Raw genomic sequence first — 17580 nt, 5'->3', positions numbered from 1 at the left:
GTGCACATTCCAGCCGTTATGGCCGATGCTGATGCATTAGCTCCAACTTAACAACCATATACAACCGTTCGCTCGACGAAAGATCCGTACCCAAAGACTGGAAAGTTGCACAGATCACACCAATATTCAAGAAAGGTAGTAGGAGTAATGCACTAAATTACAGGTCCATATCGTTAATGTCGATATGCAGCAGGATTTTGGAACATATATTGTGTTCGAACAGTATGAATTACCTCGAAGGAAACGTCTATTAACACACAGTCAAAATGGGTTTAAAAAACATCGTTCCTGTGAAACACAACTAGCTCTTTATTCACATGAAGTGTTGTATGCTATTGACAAGGGATTTCAGATCTATTCCGTGTTTCTGGATTTCCGGAAGTATTTGGACACTGTACCACATAATCGGCTCGTAGTGAAATTGCGTGCTTATGGAATATCGTCTCAGTTATGTGACTGGATTTATGATTTCCTGTCAGAGAGGTCACAGTTCGTAGTAACTGACGGAAAGTCATCGAGTAAAACGGAAGTGATTTCTGGCGTTCCACAAAGTAGTGTTATAGGCCCTTTGCTGTTCCTTATCTATATAAAGGATTTGGGAGACAATCTGAACAGCCGTCTTCGGCTGTTTGCAGATGACGCTGTCGTTTATCGACTAATAAAGTCATCAGAAGATCAAAACAAACTGCAAAACGATTTAGAAAAGATATCTAAATGGTGCGAAAAGTGGCAGTTGACCCTAAATAACGAAAAGTGTGAGGTCTTCCGCATGAGTGCTAAAAGGAACTCGTTAAACTTCGGTTACACGATAAATCAGTGTACTCTAATAGCCGTAAATTCAACTGAATACGTAGGTATTACAATTACGAACAACTTAAATTGGAAGAAAAACTTAGAAAACGTTGTGGGGAAGGCTAACCAAAGACTGCGTTTTATTGGCAGGACACTTAGAAAATGTAACCTACTAAGGACACTGCCTACATTACTCTTGTCCTCCCTCTTTTAGAATACTGCTGCGCGGTGTGGGATCCTTACCAGATTTGACTGACGGAGTGCATCGAAAAAGTTCAAAGAAAGGCAGCACGTTTTGTATTATCGCGAAATATTGTAGAGAGTGTCACAGAAATGATACAAGATTTGGGCTGGACATCATTGAAGGAAAGGCTTTTTTGTTGCGCCGGAACCATCTCTCGAAATTAAAATCACCAACTTTCTCCTCCGAATGCGAAAATATGTTATTGACACCGACCTACATAGGGAGGAACGATCACCACGATAAAATAAGGGATATCAGAGCTCGTACGGAAATATATGAGTGTCCATTCTTTCCGCGCGCTATACGAGATTGGAATAATAGAGAATTGTGAATGTGGTTCGATTGACCCTCTGCCAGGCGCTTGAGTGTGATTTGCAGAGTATCCATGTAGATGTAGATGTAGAATAGCAGTCATTATGGGTGCATGGACCAGACGCCTGCTGCGGAGGCCCATACGCAGCAAAGTCCACTGAGGGGTCGTTGAGGAGACAGTATTGATAGCCCCTTGGTTCATCTGGGCCGTCAGTTGCTCAATAGTTGCTCTTATATTCTACACCTGTCCGCAGCCGTCGTTCAGTCCTGTCATCTATGGCCCATGAGGCGGCACAAGTTGTCTCAGCGCTGGTTTTGGATAGCGCCATTTTGCCATGAACGGTATACTTTGACCCCGGCGGCACTCAAACAGTTTACAAATTAGCCATTTCGGAAATTCTTTCCCCTTGGCCCCAAAGCCAATGGTCATACCCTTTTGGACGTCAGATAAATCGCTCCGTTTGCCCATTACAACAACGACTGCAGTGTGTTCCGCATCCCTCCATACTCTCCACTGCTAGCTATGGTCTGTGTACGTTGACGTCGAACACAGGCGGTGCTCACATCAATGTGACCACTGTGACAATTTTGCTAACCTTCACATTCTCTAGTAGATGGATGACTGGGTTCTTTTAAATATAGTGTGCAGCAATGCACACTAGTAGCAGTGACATGCCATGTGTTTACACTACCTGAGACGTGTTACTTATTGTAACCAAGGTTTTTGTGGCAAGTTCACTTTTAGTTCTTGTACATTCTGTAAATGGGGCTCCGGAACGCCCTATACTTGCAATGTTAAAATAACGCTTTCCTCACAAAGTATTTGAGGTAGGAGGTTGAACTTTTTACAGATTATTTATTGGAATATGGGCTACAACTTAACACAGGGATTTTACAAAATTTTAGTTCAGTTATTAAAGATGATTTTTTTTCAATTGTAATGAAAATTCACAACACTTTTTTGCAATTTTTTATTTATATATTCAAAAATATACAGTTTTTTGGAAAAAGGCTGTGTTAAATTATGAAGAAGGAACTATGTAACATTTACTGAAAGTTTGAAACAAATATGTTTGGAAGATCCTTAGAAAACATGTAATTAGTATGAGAAAATAAAAGTTTTGGGAATCGAGCGACAAAGATTGGATTAACTTTTTAGTGCATTCCAGGTCCATAGGATGGATTATCTTCATCCTCTGCAAATTCCTCCTCCAGCTTCCTCTTGTTCCTCCTCCTGTTTACTCTTGCTTGTATTTCTAGACTCTTTACAGCCCTGTCTGCAGCCCGAAGGCGTTCCTTGTCTAAAGCAAGCATCGCTCGTACCATGTTAGAACCTATCTTCACTCCCATATTTCTAAATACCTTGCACCTTACAATGTTGCCATCATTGAAAGTCGCAACAGCATCATACACACCAAAGTGAAGTGTTTCTATTCCAACAAATACAGTCTTGGGGATTCTCGACCATATAACACTATTTACACTTTCATTGGGGTTTTGAGTTGTGAATGAAATATTTGATATGTCGGTTCTCAAAGGAATCACAGGTTAGTCACAACACATACTTTATCTCACATCACTAAAATGTACCTGATGAACACGGACGTTAATAATAACACCATTTGACAGCGCCACAGTGGGTCACGCCCATGTAGAACACATTTCAAAAAAAATTTAAAAATAGTTGTAGTCTTCGGAATTGAATAAATTATATATCTATTAAAAGGTAATAGTCTGCAGATTCAGAAAACGCAAAAAAGTAAAAATTGAACTTTTCATGATTCTGAGCCTTTCCGGAGCCCCTTAAGAAAGATTACAAGTAGGAAACCTCTTTCTAACCGTGGAGATGCTTGTGTAACAATCGTAATCCATAATCCGAATTATAATTTGCGATCAAGACAAAACTTGGATTGAACAATCATATCCTGCATTTCACAACCTGACTGAATCAATAATAAGAAACGGCGCTGATGATCTCACCATTTAACGCCCTGTACCACCAATCGTCATCATTTTCATCATCATCATCAATGACATTAAAAAATTGCTAGCTGAGAATACCTGGAGAGCCTTTGGAATGGGAGAGTTGTCCTTGAGCCAGGAGAAGCGGATGGGTAGGTCACCAGAGGACACGGTGCAACTGATCTGGGTTCTTCCGCCCTCTCGCAGATTGGTCGGGAAGAAGAACGGCGTCACCACAGGCGGGCCTGAAACACAGCACCAGTAGATCAAAACAATGGAAACGTGCACAGCCTCATAGAAATGTATAGGTCATCATAAATTATTGTGCGGTTAACTGGCAGTTGATGTGTGTCTGGAGAGCACACGGATTAGCCCGAGCGTATGAACTTGCCAGACAGTGAATTGTAGACATGTATGCTCCCCAGTTATGGAATATAGGGTCGAGATCCCTCTCTTGTTTCGCATACATATTAAGGAGATAATGTACAATACGGTTCTAGTGAAAGGATCTTACAAAATTTTCAACTGGTTGCAACATGAAGTTTGCAGATTTCTACTGAAATCACGAAATTAAATTTAGGAGGGAATTAGTTCTAGGAACGACCATTTTTAGCGAACTTTTTCTATGGAAAATCAAAGCCTAGCAGAACAGTAACGAATGCTATTAATGTATTATTCGATTTGCAGTATGTAGAAGCCAAGATGAGCAGTCAAACAGAGGGACACACTCAGGACAAATTTTGCAGTACACTAGGCGAGAGGGGAGATTGAGTGATACTCCATTGCCTTTTTTTTTAGTTCGTCTTCTCCTAGTGCTTGTTATTTCAGTCTTTCTCTGGTTTGCACTCACTCCGTACTCTGTGCTCATTAGAACATTCCATTAAACAGCGCCTCTAATTCTTCCTCATTTTCACTGAGATTGGTCATCAGAGAATCTCATGCTGATCGTGAGGCTGAGTGTTTAAGGAAGTCAAAAAGCTAAAGTCATCGGTCTCCTTTTCAGGCCCCAATACAGAAGCAGTACCCAAACCGTCTGCGTATAGAGCAAAATCTCTGTGCAAGTGTGCGAAAGTGTTCTAAATGGTGGTGTAGCGTATTTCTGAGAGGGAACATAGGAACCAGCACGGTATTCACCCAGTGGGGTGGGGAAAACACCTAAAACGCACGTTCAGGATGGACGGCACACTGACCCCTCCTCGTTAGTCCGCCGGGCGAATTCGGGTGGTGTTAACACGCGCGATTACCCAGGAATCTCATTATTGATATTCTTTAACCCTGAATTTTAATGTCACTTCCGCACCTTTCCTCAGCTTTAATAACTTCTATTGAAATACCATCATCTCCTGAGTACTCTCCTCGTTTCAAATCTTGAATACTTTTATACATTTTCAAAGTAGTTTTTAGTGTAATACATTATTTTCATTAGAGTGAAATTGAGAGAGTATGTTAAGTAAGGTGTTTCATCATTCAGCAGTTAAACGTAATAATATGGCTGCAGCTAGAATTTCAGATATGAATACCATATAATTGTACAACAATTGTCAGCATCCAGAAACATCTGTCCACTCATGCATCCATCGTACTACAAAAAGGACATTTACACTTATAAGCCAACATTTTATGGCTTCCTGTTTACTTTGTTTTGAATGCATTCCGCGCAGTCAAAGCAAGGCACACAGGGCGAATGCGGATAGATAATAAAACGAAAACGAGAGAATATTGTGTGTCAATGTAGTGAAGTGTGGCAAAAATTGGACGCCTGTTTATTGAAGAACCCTTGGAAATAGTGTAGAAGCCAAGAAACTGGCCACTAAAGATGCTTTAAGTAAGGAAAACGCGTCTGGTCTATGTAAGACTTTATTCATGTCAACGTAGTTCCCCAGTTAGGGAACGAGTGTTGGGGAAGAGATGCAGTAATCCTGCATTGCTGCTCTTAACAAGTTCCTACTGGAGAATGTTTGTTGCCTTTCTCCGACTTTTTATGAAGTGTCACGTGGGTATCAGTGTCGTGTAAATTACAGTGTTGAGTTTTTATACAGTATAGTGTTCGGTTCATATTGTTATGGATAAAGGGAAGGAAGAGGGTGAAGCCCAGTTTCGGTACATGGCCTACTCCTCTCGAATAGCACCAAAGGCGGCGGCCGATCTTAACGTGTAAATCCTACGGACGGATCACCATCACTAATGTCAGACGCCCCCACTTCGTGAGACACTGTGAAGAGGTCTGTAATTTAATGCAGGACATTGGTACAAAGACTGGTGATCAGGAACCTAACGACACCACCTCTTCTTCCCTAGCCGGCCAAATACGACAGTAGTATATAACTCTCATATAGAGGAATCAAAAAGAAAGGAACTGGAGACTGTAAAATGAAAATCGCTGAAAGGATCGTAAAGTCACTGGCTGCGGAATAAGGTGCGATCGTTATAAGAGCGCCGATGCCACGAGCTCACTGTTGGATGGACACAGGCGTACACCGATATAACGACAGGGTGAGAACGTATACGCATAGACCATCCACTGCAGTCAGTCAGAAAAGTTAAATGGCGGCTTCAAAAGAAGAGCAAATGGGAGTTGTACATTTCCTGACAGTAAAAGGACTGCAGGGAATGGAAATTCATCGAATAATATCTCAAGTGAACGGAGAGCAGTGCATGTCTGTTGCAAATGTCAAGGAGTGTCACAAGTGATTCAGGGAAAGTCATATGTCGGTGGCCGATGATGCGTGTTCCGGAATGCCACATCGCGTTACAGATGACATTGTCCGGCAGGAGGGGATCCTCATTATTCAAGACAGGCGAGTTGCGGCAACAGCCATTGTCGCAGAAACAAACTGGAAGGAACACATAGAAATGTTGTGGGGAAGGCTAACCAAAGACTGCGTTTTATTGGCAGGACACTTAAAAATGTAAGAGATCTACACTACGCTTGCCCATCTTCTTTTAGAATACTGCTGCGCGGTGTGAGATCCTTACCAGATAGAATTGACAGAGTGCATCGAAAAAGTTCAAAGAAGGGCAGCGCGTTTTGTATTATCGCGAAATATGGGAGAGAGTGTCACTGAAATGATTCAGGATTTGGGCTGGACATCAGCGACGGAATATTCTCACGAATCGTCTCACGAAATTCCGATCACCAACTTTCTCCTGCGAATGAGAAAATATATTGTTGACACCGACCTACATAGGGAGAAACGACCACCACGATAAAATAAGGGAAATCAGAGCTTGTACGGAAAGATATACGTGTTCGTTCTTTCCTTGCGCTACACGAGATTGGAATAATAGAGAACTGTGAAGATGGTTCGATGAACCCTCTGCCAGGCACTTAAATGTGATTTGCAAAGTATCCATGTAGATGTAGATGTAGAAATCAGATAAGTCATCATTAATGTCAGATTGAAATTTCTCAAAGTGTGAGCACAGTGAGTGCCTCACAGTCTTCACCTAACACAGGAAGCATATCTGTCTTAGACATATGCAGCACTGTGCCAAGGAAGGGAATGAGTTCCTGTCACGAGTCGCCGCTGGAGACGAGACTCCAGTCAAAACGACCAGGTCTTCACTGGAAGCACACAGGGTCGCTGCCACTCAAAAAATCCAAGGCCGTCTACGCGGTGCGGGAAAGGTTACATTCATCTTCTTCTTTGAGAAAAAGACCCTGTTATTGCAGAACTTCTGCAGCATGGGTAACGATGAATGCACAGTGACACAGACTTTGACCACATTCTCCAAATCTATCAAATCGAAACGATCGGGGCAGCTCACCCATTGGGTCATTCTGCTTCACTACAATTCAAGACCGCATACAGCAAAGGAGCTCTTGCAGACATTGAAATGGGACGTTCTCAGTCCGGTCCAGTCTCACCAAAGAAGACTCTGAGAGATAAACGATGCACCTCGGACGAGGTTCTGAACTGGTTCACAAAGCAGCCTCAGCAATTTTACGAAACCACCATTCACGGTGTTGTATTGCAATGGGACAAGAACCTCAACTGTGCTAGAAAATACCCTTGAAATAAAGGTACAAGCTTCTGTTTACAAGCGCCCAGCTTGCTATTTTTTATTTACTTATTTATTTTTTGGCTGCTTCTCGTACATTTAAAACTGAATCTTCAGAAGGGAGGCCTCTAATGATAACATAAACATTGAACAACGTCTTATTTATAAGGAGCGATCAAAAAGTTTGTTTGAGGGCGTTGCTGCTGCGCACATGCAGCGTAGTGCGACATGTAAGCAGTGGCTTAGTGCGGCATTTGTGCATTTCCAACGTGCGTACTTTAAAATTGGCAGCGTGAACTATACCGACAATATTACCAAATGCTTGTAAACCGGACCAACATTTTCTCATTCATTTCTTGGCTGCCGAAAGTCCGCAGCTCGTGGTCTCGCGGTGAGGTTCTCGCTTCCCGAGCACGGGGTCCCGGGTTCGATTCCCGGCGGGGTCAGGGATTTTCTCTGCCTCGTGATGACTGGGTGTTGTGTGCTGTCCTTAGGTTAGTTAGGTTTAAGTAGTTCTAAGTTCTAGGGGACTGATGACCATAGATGTTAAGTCCCATAGTGCTCAGAGCCATTTGGCTGCCGAAGGACAAACGCCGGTTGACATGCATCGGAGAATGAATAATGTGTATGGGGCAATATGTCTGTCGAAAACCATCGTTGTGGAATGTTGTTGTTGTGGTCTTCAGTCCTGAGACTGGTTTGATGCAGCTCTCATTGCTACTCTATCCTGTGCAAGCCTCTTCATCTCCCAGTACCTACTGCAGCCTACATCCTGAATCTGCTTGGTGTATTGATCTCTAGGTCTCCCTCTACGATTTTTACCCTCCATGCTGCCCTCCAGTACTAAATTAGTGATCCCTTGATGCCTCAGAACATGTCGTACCACCCGATCCCTTCTTCTAGTCAAGTTGTGCCACAAACCCCTCTTCTCCCCAATTCTATTCAATACCTCCTCATTAGTTATGTGATCTACCTATCTAATCTTCAGCATTTTTCTGTAGCATCACATTTCGAAAGCTTCTATTCTCTTCTTGTCTAAACTATTTATCGTCCATGTTTCACTTCCATACATGGCTACACTCCATACAAATACTTTCAGAAACAACTTCCTGACATTTAAGTCAATACTCGATGTTAACAATTTTCTCTTCTTCAGAAACGCTTTCCTTGCCATTGCCAGTCTACATTTTATATCCTCTCTAATTCGACCATCATCAGTTATTTAGCTCCTCAAATAGCAAAACTCCTTTACTACTTTAAGTGTCTCATTTCCTAATCTAATTCCCGCACCATCACCCGAATTAATTCGACTACATTCCATTATCTTCGTTTTGCTTTTGTTGATGTTCATCTTATACCCTCCTTTCAAGACACTGTCCATTCTGTTCAACTGCTCTTCCAAGTCCTTTTCTGTCTCTGACAGAATTACAATGTCATCGGCGAACCTCAAAGTTTTTATTTCTTCTCCATGGATTTTAATACCTACTCCGAACTTTTCTTTTGTTTCGTTTACTGCTTGCTCAATATACAGATTGAATAACATCGGGGATAGGCTACAACCCTGTCTCACTCCCTTCCCAACCACTGCTTCCCTTTCATGTCTCTCTACTCTTATAACTGCCATCTGCTTTCTGTACAAATTGTAAATAGCCTTTCTCTCCCTGTATTTTACCCCTGCCGCCTTCAGAATTCGACAGAGAGTATTCCAGTCAACATTGTCAACAGCTTTCTCTAAGTCTACAAATGCTAGAAATGTAGGTTTGCCTTTCCTTAATCTTTCTTCTAAGATAAGTCGTAGGATCAGTATTGCCTCACGTGTTCCAACATTTCTACGGAATCCAAACTGATCTTCCCCGAGGTCGGCTTCTACCAGTTTTTCCAATCTTCTGTAAAGAATTCGCGTTAGTATTTTGCAGCTGTGACTTATTAAACTGATAGTTCGGTAATTTTCACATGTGTCAACACCTGCTTTCTTTGGGATTGGAATTATTATATTTTTCTTGCAGTCTGAGGGTATTTCGCCTGTCTCATACATCTTGCTGACCAGATGGTAGAGTTTTGTCAGGACTGGCTCTCCCAAGGCTGTCAGCAGTTCTAATGGAATGTTGTCTACTCCCGTAGCTTTGTTTCGACTCAGGTCTTTCAGTGCTCTGTTGAACTCTTCACGCAGTATCATATCTCCCATTTCATCTCCATCTACATCCTCTTCCATTTCCAAAATATTGTCCTCAAGTACATCGCCCTTGTATAGACCCTCTGTATACTACTTCTAACTTTCTGCTTTCCCTTCTTTGCTTAGAACTGGGTTTCCATCTGAGCTCTTGATATTCATACAAGTGGTTCTCTTTTCTCCAAAGGTCTCTTTAATTTTCCTGTAGTCAGTATCTGTTTTACCCCTAGTGAGATAAGCCTCTACATCCTTACATTTGTCCTCTAGCCATCCCTGCTTAGCCATTCTGCACTGCCTGTCGATCTCATTTTTGAGACGTTTGTAATCCTTTTTGCCTGCTTCACTTGCTGCATTTTTATATTTTCTCCTTTCATCAATTAAATTCAATATTTATTCTGTTACCCATGGATTTCTACTAGCCCTCGTCTTTTTACCTACTTGATCCTCTGCTGCCTTCACTATTTCATTCCTCAAAGCTACCCATTCTTCTTCTACTGTATTTCTTTCCTCCATTCTTGTCAATTGTTCCCATATGCTCTCTCTGAAACTCTGTACAACCTCTGGTACTTTCAGTTTATCCAGGTCCCATATGCTTAAATTCCCACCTTTTTGCAGTTTCTTCAGATTTAATCTACAGTTCATAATCAATAGATTGTGGTCAGAGTCCACATCTGCCCCTGGAAATGTGTTACAATTTAAAACCTGGTTCCTAAATCTCTGTCTTACCATTATATATCTGAAACCTTTTAGTATCTTCAGGGTTCTTCCATGTATACAACCTTCTTTCATGATTCTTGAACCAAGTGTTAGCTATGATTAAGTTATGCTCTGTGCAAAATTCTACAAGGCGGCTTCCTCTTTCATTTGTTAGCCCCAATCCATATTCACCATTACGTATCCTTCTCTTCCTTTTCCAACTGTCGATTTCCAGCCACCCATGACTGTTAAATTTTCATCTCCCTTCACTACCTGAATAATTTCTTTTATCTCATCATACATTTAATCAATTTCTTCATCATCTGCAGAGCTAGTTGGCATATAAACTTGTACTACTGTAGTAGGCGTGGGCTTTGTGTCTATCTTGGCCACAATAATGCGTTCACTATGCTGTTTGTAGTACCTCACCCGCACTCCTATTTTTTATTCATTGTTAAACCTACTCCTGTATTACCCCTATTTGATTTTGTATTTATAACCCTGTATTCACCTGACCAAAAGTCTTGTTCCTCCTGCCACCGAACTTCACTAATTCCCACTATATCTAACTTTAACCTATCCATTTCCCTTTTTAAATTTTCTAACCTACCTGCCCGATTAAGGGATCTGACATTCCACGCTCCGATCCGTAGGACGCCAGTTTTCTTTCTCCTGATAACGATGTCCTCCTGAGTAGTCCCCGCCCGGAGATCCGAATGGGGGACTATTTTACCTCCGGAATCATTTAATCAACCAGTAAAGCTGCATTGCCTCGGGAAAAATTACGGCCGTAGTTTCCCCTCGCTTTCAGCTGTTCGCGGTACCAAAACAGCAAGACCGTTTTGGTTAGTGTTGTGGAATGGTGCGTCAAATTTCATGCTGCTCCATGATAACGTAAGTCCCCATATCGCAAATGTCGTAACGCAGAAGTTACGCCACCTGAAGTGGGACACAGTCGAGCACCCACCCTAGTATATTCCTGATCTCTTCCCATGCGATTGACACGCCTTCGGTTTCTTAAAAAAGCCCTTCAGGGGTCGACGATTCCTGTCGGACGGGGAGGTGCAGCAGGCAGTTACGGACTTCTTCACGCAGGAGAACACAGTGTTTTATCAATCAGCTATCTTAAAGCTGGTGTGTCGGTGTCTTAATGCTCATGGCGATTTTCCCTGACTGACATACCGATTCTGGACTGTACGGCCTTCAAACTGAACCTTTTTGATCGCCTCTTGTAGTTAAATGCGTACAGCCGTTCTGGAAACCACAAGATTACCATGCACAGCACATTTTACCGTGAAAACAACTGTGTTCACACCTTGAAAGCCGTTTACGTAAGTAACTGATTTGTTACACGTAGGTATTAACCCTGAGAGAGTGAACACTCATCTAGGTGCCTCTAATCTGTTTTAAATGTGCAACTGCGATACTGATATATACCTGTATCTTGTGACTACACAAGCTTCTGAACTATACAGTACATGTATGATACACATATCAAAAAATGTTTTTTATCACCCCGGTTCCCAGAACTCCTGAAGATAAACGTTTACTGTGGATATTGTATCACAGACACATTCCCGTTGACTGTCCAGAGATGTCACTAAACCAGCCCAAAGATGTAAACAACCACTCATGAGCAGCGCCTAGTAGACGGAGATGGTCCGACAACCGATCAGCTCCAGTCATTCCACCAGGTAGGAGGTACACGGCTCGTGTTGTCTGTAGTTCAACCGCGCCTAGACGGTGAATACCGCGCGGTTCGATAGCGTCCGCATTGTTACATTATGCCAGGAAGGGTTCTCAACAAGTGAAGTGTCCAGGCGTCTCAGAGTGAACCAAAGAGATGTTGTTCGGACCTGTTGATGATATGCCTTGTTCAGACCGCCCAAGGGCTACTACTTCTATGGATGACCCCTACCTACGGATTATGGCTCGGAGCAACCCTGACAGCAACGCCACCATGTTGAATATTGCTTTTCGTACAGCCACAGGACGTTGAGTTACAACTAAAACTGTGCGTAAAAGGCTACATGAAGTGCAACTTCACTCCCGACGTCCACGGCGAGGTCCATCTTTGCAACCACGACACAGTGCAGCGCGCTACTGATGGGCCCAACAACATGCCGAATGGACCGCTCAGGATTGGCATCACGTTCCCTTCACCGATGAGTGTCGCATATGCCTTCAACCAGACAATCGATGGAGACGTGTTTGGAGGCAACCCGGTCAGGCTGAACGCCTTAGACACACCGTCCAGCGAGTGCAGCAAGGTGGGTTCCCTGCTGTTTTGGGGTGGCGTTATGTGGGGCCGACGTACGCCGCTCGTGGCCGTGGAAGGCGCCGTAACGGCTGTACGATACGTGAATGCCATCCTCCGACCGATAGTGCAACCATGTCGCCATCATATTGGCAAGGCACTCGTCTTCATGGACGATAATTCGCGCCCCCATCGTGCACATCTTGGGAATGATTTTCTTCAGGATGACGACATCGCTCGACTAGAGTGGCCAGCATGTTCTCGAGACATGAATCCTATCTAACATGCCTGGGATGGATTGAGAACGGATGTTTGTGGACGACGTGACCCACCAACCACTTTGAGGAATCTACGCCGAATCGCCATTGAGGAGTGGGACAATCTGGACCAACAGTGCCTTGATGTACTTGTGGATAGTATGCCACGACGAATATAGGCATGTATCAGTGCAAGAGGACGTGCTACTGGGTATTAGAGGTACCAGTGTGTACAGCAATCTGGACCACCACCTCTGAAGGTCTCGCTGTATGGTGGTACAGCATGCATTGTGTGGTTTTCATTAGCAATAAAAAGGGCGGAAATGATGTTTATGTTGATCTCTATTCCAATTTTCTGTACAGGTTCCGGAACTCTCGGATCCGAGGTGACGCAAAACATTTTTTGATGTGTGTAGTAACTGATTAGGTTTGTTCTCCCATTCAACTATTTTAATGATCAGAGATGTCTGTATTATATGTATGCTTACATGAAAAAACTATCGATGTTTGTATGTTGGAGGTGTAAATCAACACTTCTGTTGTAATCAGAAATCGGTAGATCACAGCAGGTTGTCAAGGAAGTTTCCTCATCACATCCGTTTGTACACAGAGCATCTGACGGCAAAGTCTACTCTGTAACCAGACAAGTGAGAAGAAAATTGTCGGCGATACCACCTGGTACACAATCATTGCACCTGGAGCTAGATGAACATCAAGGGGGCACAAAATTGGTTAGCATTCCAACATCGAGATCAAAATTTCAAACTTTATGTTTACGTAGCCTGATCCAGCAGGATGGATGTAGTAATATTTGAACTATCAAGTACTGCTCATATGAACAGTCAAAAGCTTACTCTGATTGTTGTATTTTACTTAGATGATGTACCTTACTGTAATGCTCAAAGACAGTAGCGGCTCTTTCAAGCCAAAAATATCAGTTCTGTGTATTCGGATCCTAAAATTTTAAAATGGACGTTTTGTTGGAAGTACATAATTAAATATCAGTCCCCATTCAATTGTTTACTCATATATTAACTATCGTTTTTCTTAATTATCAGTAGTACTTGTAAATGAGTGAAACAATCAAAAATACTGTAGTTACGACAATCGTGCGGTACGTTATGTATTCCATGTCATTCTGCTGTATTCGTATTCTGAGATAAATAATGTACTACTTCCTCGTGAAACACCGCAAAATTAAGTTACTAGTCACTATTTATACAAACTGGGCATTAATCGATATCTACCATCTAGTGCATAACTGGGTAAGCATGGAAGTTTTTAATATATGTTTTGTTACTTCATTTGACGTCGCAGTGACGGTTAAAAGCGAGAGATTTTCATATTGTTGAAAATTTATATATCAAATAAATTGCATGTGATGGTTAGCAAAGAGTGGATGTTTCATCTCAATATCAGTTCGAAGCTAATTACTTCAGTCGTATTTAAGAAGCTAAGAGGCAAACTTCAGGAGGCAACAAATCAAGATGATTACTTTTTGAAGTCCTCCAACTAATGTATCCTTTTTTTGCTGTTGAGAAAACAGGAAGAAATCGTCAAGTCAGCCTCAAAGAGAATTTGAATTATTGGACAGATCATCAAAGGGAGAACCCAGTATCTTTCTCGAATTGCAGTTCGGATCCGCAATAATTTCGATTCGTTATCAGTAATGTCAAAACAGCACTTTCAACTGTATGTATACTGACTGAGGTGTGAATTTTAGTCATGTTTTCGAAATTCGCATAAACTATTTGGCGTCGTAATCTACTATAATGTCACCCCTGCAGCCTTCAGTTGCGAGCAGATGTTGGCAGCACTCACTGGTGACGGAGAGCAGGACTTCCCCGCGTGCAACGTCTCCGCTGGCGCCCCTGACTTTGCAGACGTAGGCGCCGGCGTCAGCAGCGGCATCTACGCGCAACAGCCGCAGCGAGGCGCCACCGTCGCGCAGCTCGTGTCGCAGGTCAGCCGCTAGAGGGCTGCCACGTCGCTCCCAGGAGACGCCGCTGATTGGGTAGCCGGCGTACGGGCAACGTAGCGTCACCTGCCCAGACTCCACGGCCCGCACCGGACCCGCGGAAGGCCGAACGTAAGGAGGACCTGTAGACATTGTGCACAAGCGCTTCACTAACAGTGGGGTCAACCGTGTACCATCGGACTAAAAGGCAAAGGTGTCATCCCCTCGAAGGTTGGTTTGACCAGTATAGTGCTTCACCAGACATCGTCCTACTGGAGGTGGTATGCCTTTGCCGCCCCCCCCCCCCACCCCCTCACCGAAATCTGAACAGACTTACCCAGCCAGTCATAATACGGCTTACTGTTTAACATGAACTCCGAACCACGGTGCAACTAGGCATTTTTCGCTGTAACAAACATTGCCAGAAGTGATAAGTAACAGACTGATGGGGAATCGAACCCATTACCTTTGGTTGTGTAGTCTACTAACTTTTTAAATTTAAAAAAAAAAAATTGTACAATATACTGGCTCTATGGAAAATACACTGTTTCACTGCTTGCATCAGTCCAAACTTTGTGATATGTCCTCATGTCACTTTACTTCTTGTACAATATTACCATGTAATTCATCCTCATTCCTACACGCACTGGTTTCTTTCCACTGCATCAGGTCTTTTCCCTGTTTCAGTTTTACTCGTTTCAGATCGATCCTGTGCTATCACGTTATTACGTTACTACATAAGATCAGAGACTTTTTTTCTGTTATCACTGAGCGATCGGGACGCACGTCATCTTGATACAAATAATAGTCACAAAATCACAACATGGATTTCTAAAGGACTCCGATACTTTAGTAATCACATAATTACCGCAGGAGGTAAGAAATCCTACGTCATCAGAGGCGCAACTAGTCTATCAAATTTTAGGGAGATTAAGTTGAGATGCTATATCTCTAATCACAGGAAACTGAAGTCCTCTGGCCAGTTCAAGTGCAAAATTAAAACTTTCTTTGGCAAAAACAACATTAACGGACTCATTATGCCAGGGGATCACTTCGAGTCAGGAGAAACACTTGAAGAAAAAAATATTAAAATTTTAGGCATACAAGAAACAAGACTGACAGATGAAAACAACGTGGATATTGGAAATTATAGACTATTCACAAGCAATATACATAAAAGAATCTTTAAATATACAATCCAAAATAGGTGTTATATTCGCAGTTTCTCAAAACATTCTAGTTCCATAAACGAAGTGAAACCTGTGAGCAACAGTTAAGTAACGATTTTTTGAAATATGCAAGTAAAATGTACATGGTAATAGATTAATGCATGTATTCCAATCAACCAAGAAAATAAATTCAGCGAAAGGGAAAAGGCTGGCAAAACTATAGATAAATTTCAACATCAAGATTATGTCAACTAGTTGAACATGGCAATCACCCAACAACAATACTATCATGCAACCTCGTATCTGTATCACTAGGAAAAACCCCCCCATGAACCATGGACCTTGCCATTGGTGGGGAGGCTTGCGTGCCTCAGCGATACAGATAGCCGTACCGTAGGTGCAACCACAACGGAGGGGTATCTGTTGAGAGGCCAGACAAACGTGTGGTTTCTGAAGAGGGGCAGCAGCCTTTTCAGTAGTTGCAGGGGCAACAGTCTGGATGATTGACTGATCTGGCCTTGCAACACTAACCAAAACGGCCTTGCTGTGCTGGTACTGCGAACGGCTGAACTCAAGGGGAAACTACAGCCGTAATTTTTCCCGAGGGCATGCAACTTTACTGTATGGTTAAATGATGATGGCGTCCTCTTGGGTAAAATATTCCGGAGGTAAAATAGTCCCCCATTCGGATCTCCGGGCGGGGACTACTCAGGAAGACGTCGTTATCAGGAGAAAGAAAACTGGCGTTCTACGGATCGGAGCGTGGTATGTCAGATCCCTTAATCGGGCAGGTAGGTCAGAAAATTTAAAAAGAGAAATGGATAGGTTAAAGTTAGATATAGTGAGAATTAGTGAAGTTCGGTGGCAGGAGGAACAAGACTTTTGGTCAGGTGACTACAGGGTTATAAATACAAAATCAAATAGGGGTAATGCAGGAGTAGGTTTAATAATAAATAAAAAAGTAGGAGTACGGGTAAGCTACTACAAACAGCATAGTGAACGCATTATTGTGGCCAAGATAGACACGAAGCCCACGCCTACCACAGTAGTACAAGTTTATATGCCAACTAGCTCTGCAGATGACGAAGAAATTGAAGAAATGTATGATGAAATAAAAGAAATTATTCAGATAGTGAAGGGAGACGAAAATTTAACAGTCATGGGTGACTGGAATTCGGTAGTAGGAAAAGGGAGAGAAGGAAACGTAGTAGGTGAATATGGATTGGGGGTAAGAAACATAAGAAGAAGCCGCCTGGTAGAATTTTGCGCAGAGCACAACTTAATCATAACTAACACTTGGTTCAAGAATCATAAAGGAAGACTGTATACATGGAAGGAGCCTGGAGATACTGATAGGTTTCAGATAGATTATATAATGGTAAGACAGGGATTTAGGAACCAGGTTTTAAGTTGTAAGACATTTCCAGGGGCAGATGTGGACTCTGACCACAATCTATTGGTTATGAACTGTAGATTAAAACTGAAGAAACTGCAAAAAGGTGGGAATTTAAGGAGATGGGACCTGGATAAACTGATTAAACCAGAGGTTGTACAGAGTTTCAGCGAGAGCATAAGGGAACAATTGACAAGAATGGGGGAAAGAAATACAGTAGAAGAAGAATGGGTAGCTATGAGGGATGAAGTAGTGAAGGCATTGAATTTAACTGATGAGTGGAGAAAATATAAAAATGCAGTAAATGAAGCAGACAAAAAGGAATACAAACGTCTCAAAAATGAGATCGACAGGAAGTGCAAAATGGCT

The 17580-nt window shown here is 42.5% G+C and overlaps 1 protein-coding gene across 1 annotated transcript in view; it reads right to left on the bottom strand.

Moving 5' to 3' along the window:
• LOC126232687 (Down syndrome cell adhesion molecule-like protein Dscam2) overlaps positions 1–17580 on the bottom strand; it is a 408767-nt gene that overhangs the window by 269754 nt on the left and 121433 nt on the right. The window contains exons 6-7 of the mRNA XM_049942816.1: positions 14514–14792; positions 3410–3555 (exon numbers count right to left, since the gene is read on the bottom strand). Coding sequence (XP_049798773.1) covers positions 3410–3555; positions 14514–14792 — 425 coding nt within the window. The remainder of the gene's footprint in view (positions 1–3409; positions 3556–14513; positions 14793–17580) is intronic.

This window comes from Schistocerca nitens, chromosome 1 (genome assembly GCF_023898315.1).
Source record: "Schistocerca nitens isolate TAMUIC-IGC-003100 chromosome 1, iqSchNite1.1, whole genome shotgun sequence".
Taxonomy (NCBI): Eukaryota; Metazoa; Arthropoda; class Insecta; order Orthoptera; family Acrididae; genus Schistocerca; species Schistocerca nitens.
Note: the sequence above shows the minus strand (reverse complement) of the source record. Positions and strands in the feature narration are given on the sequence as shown.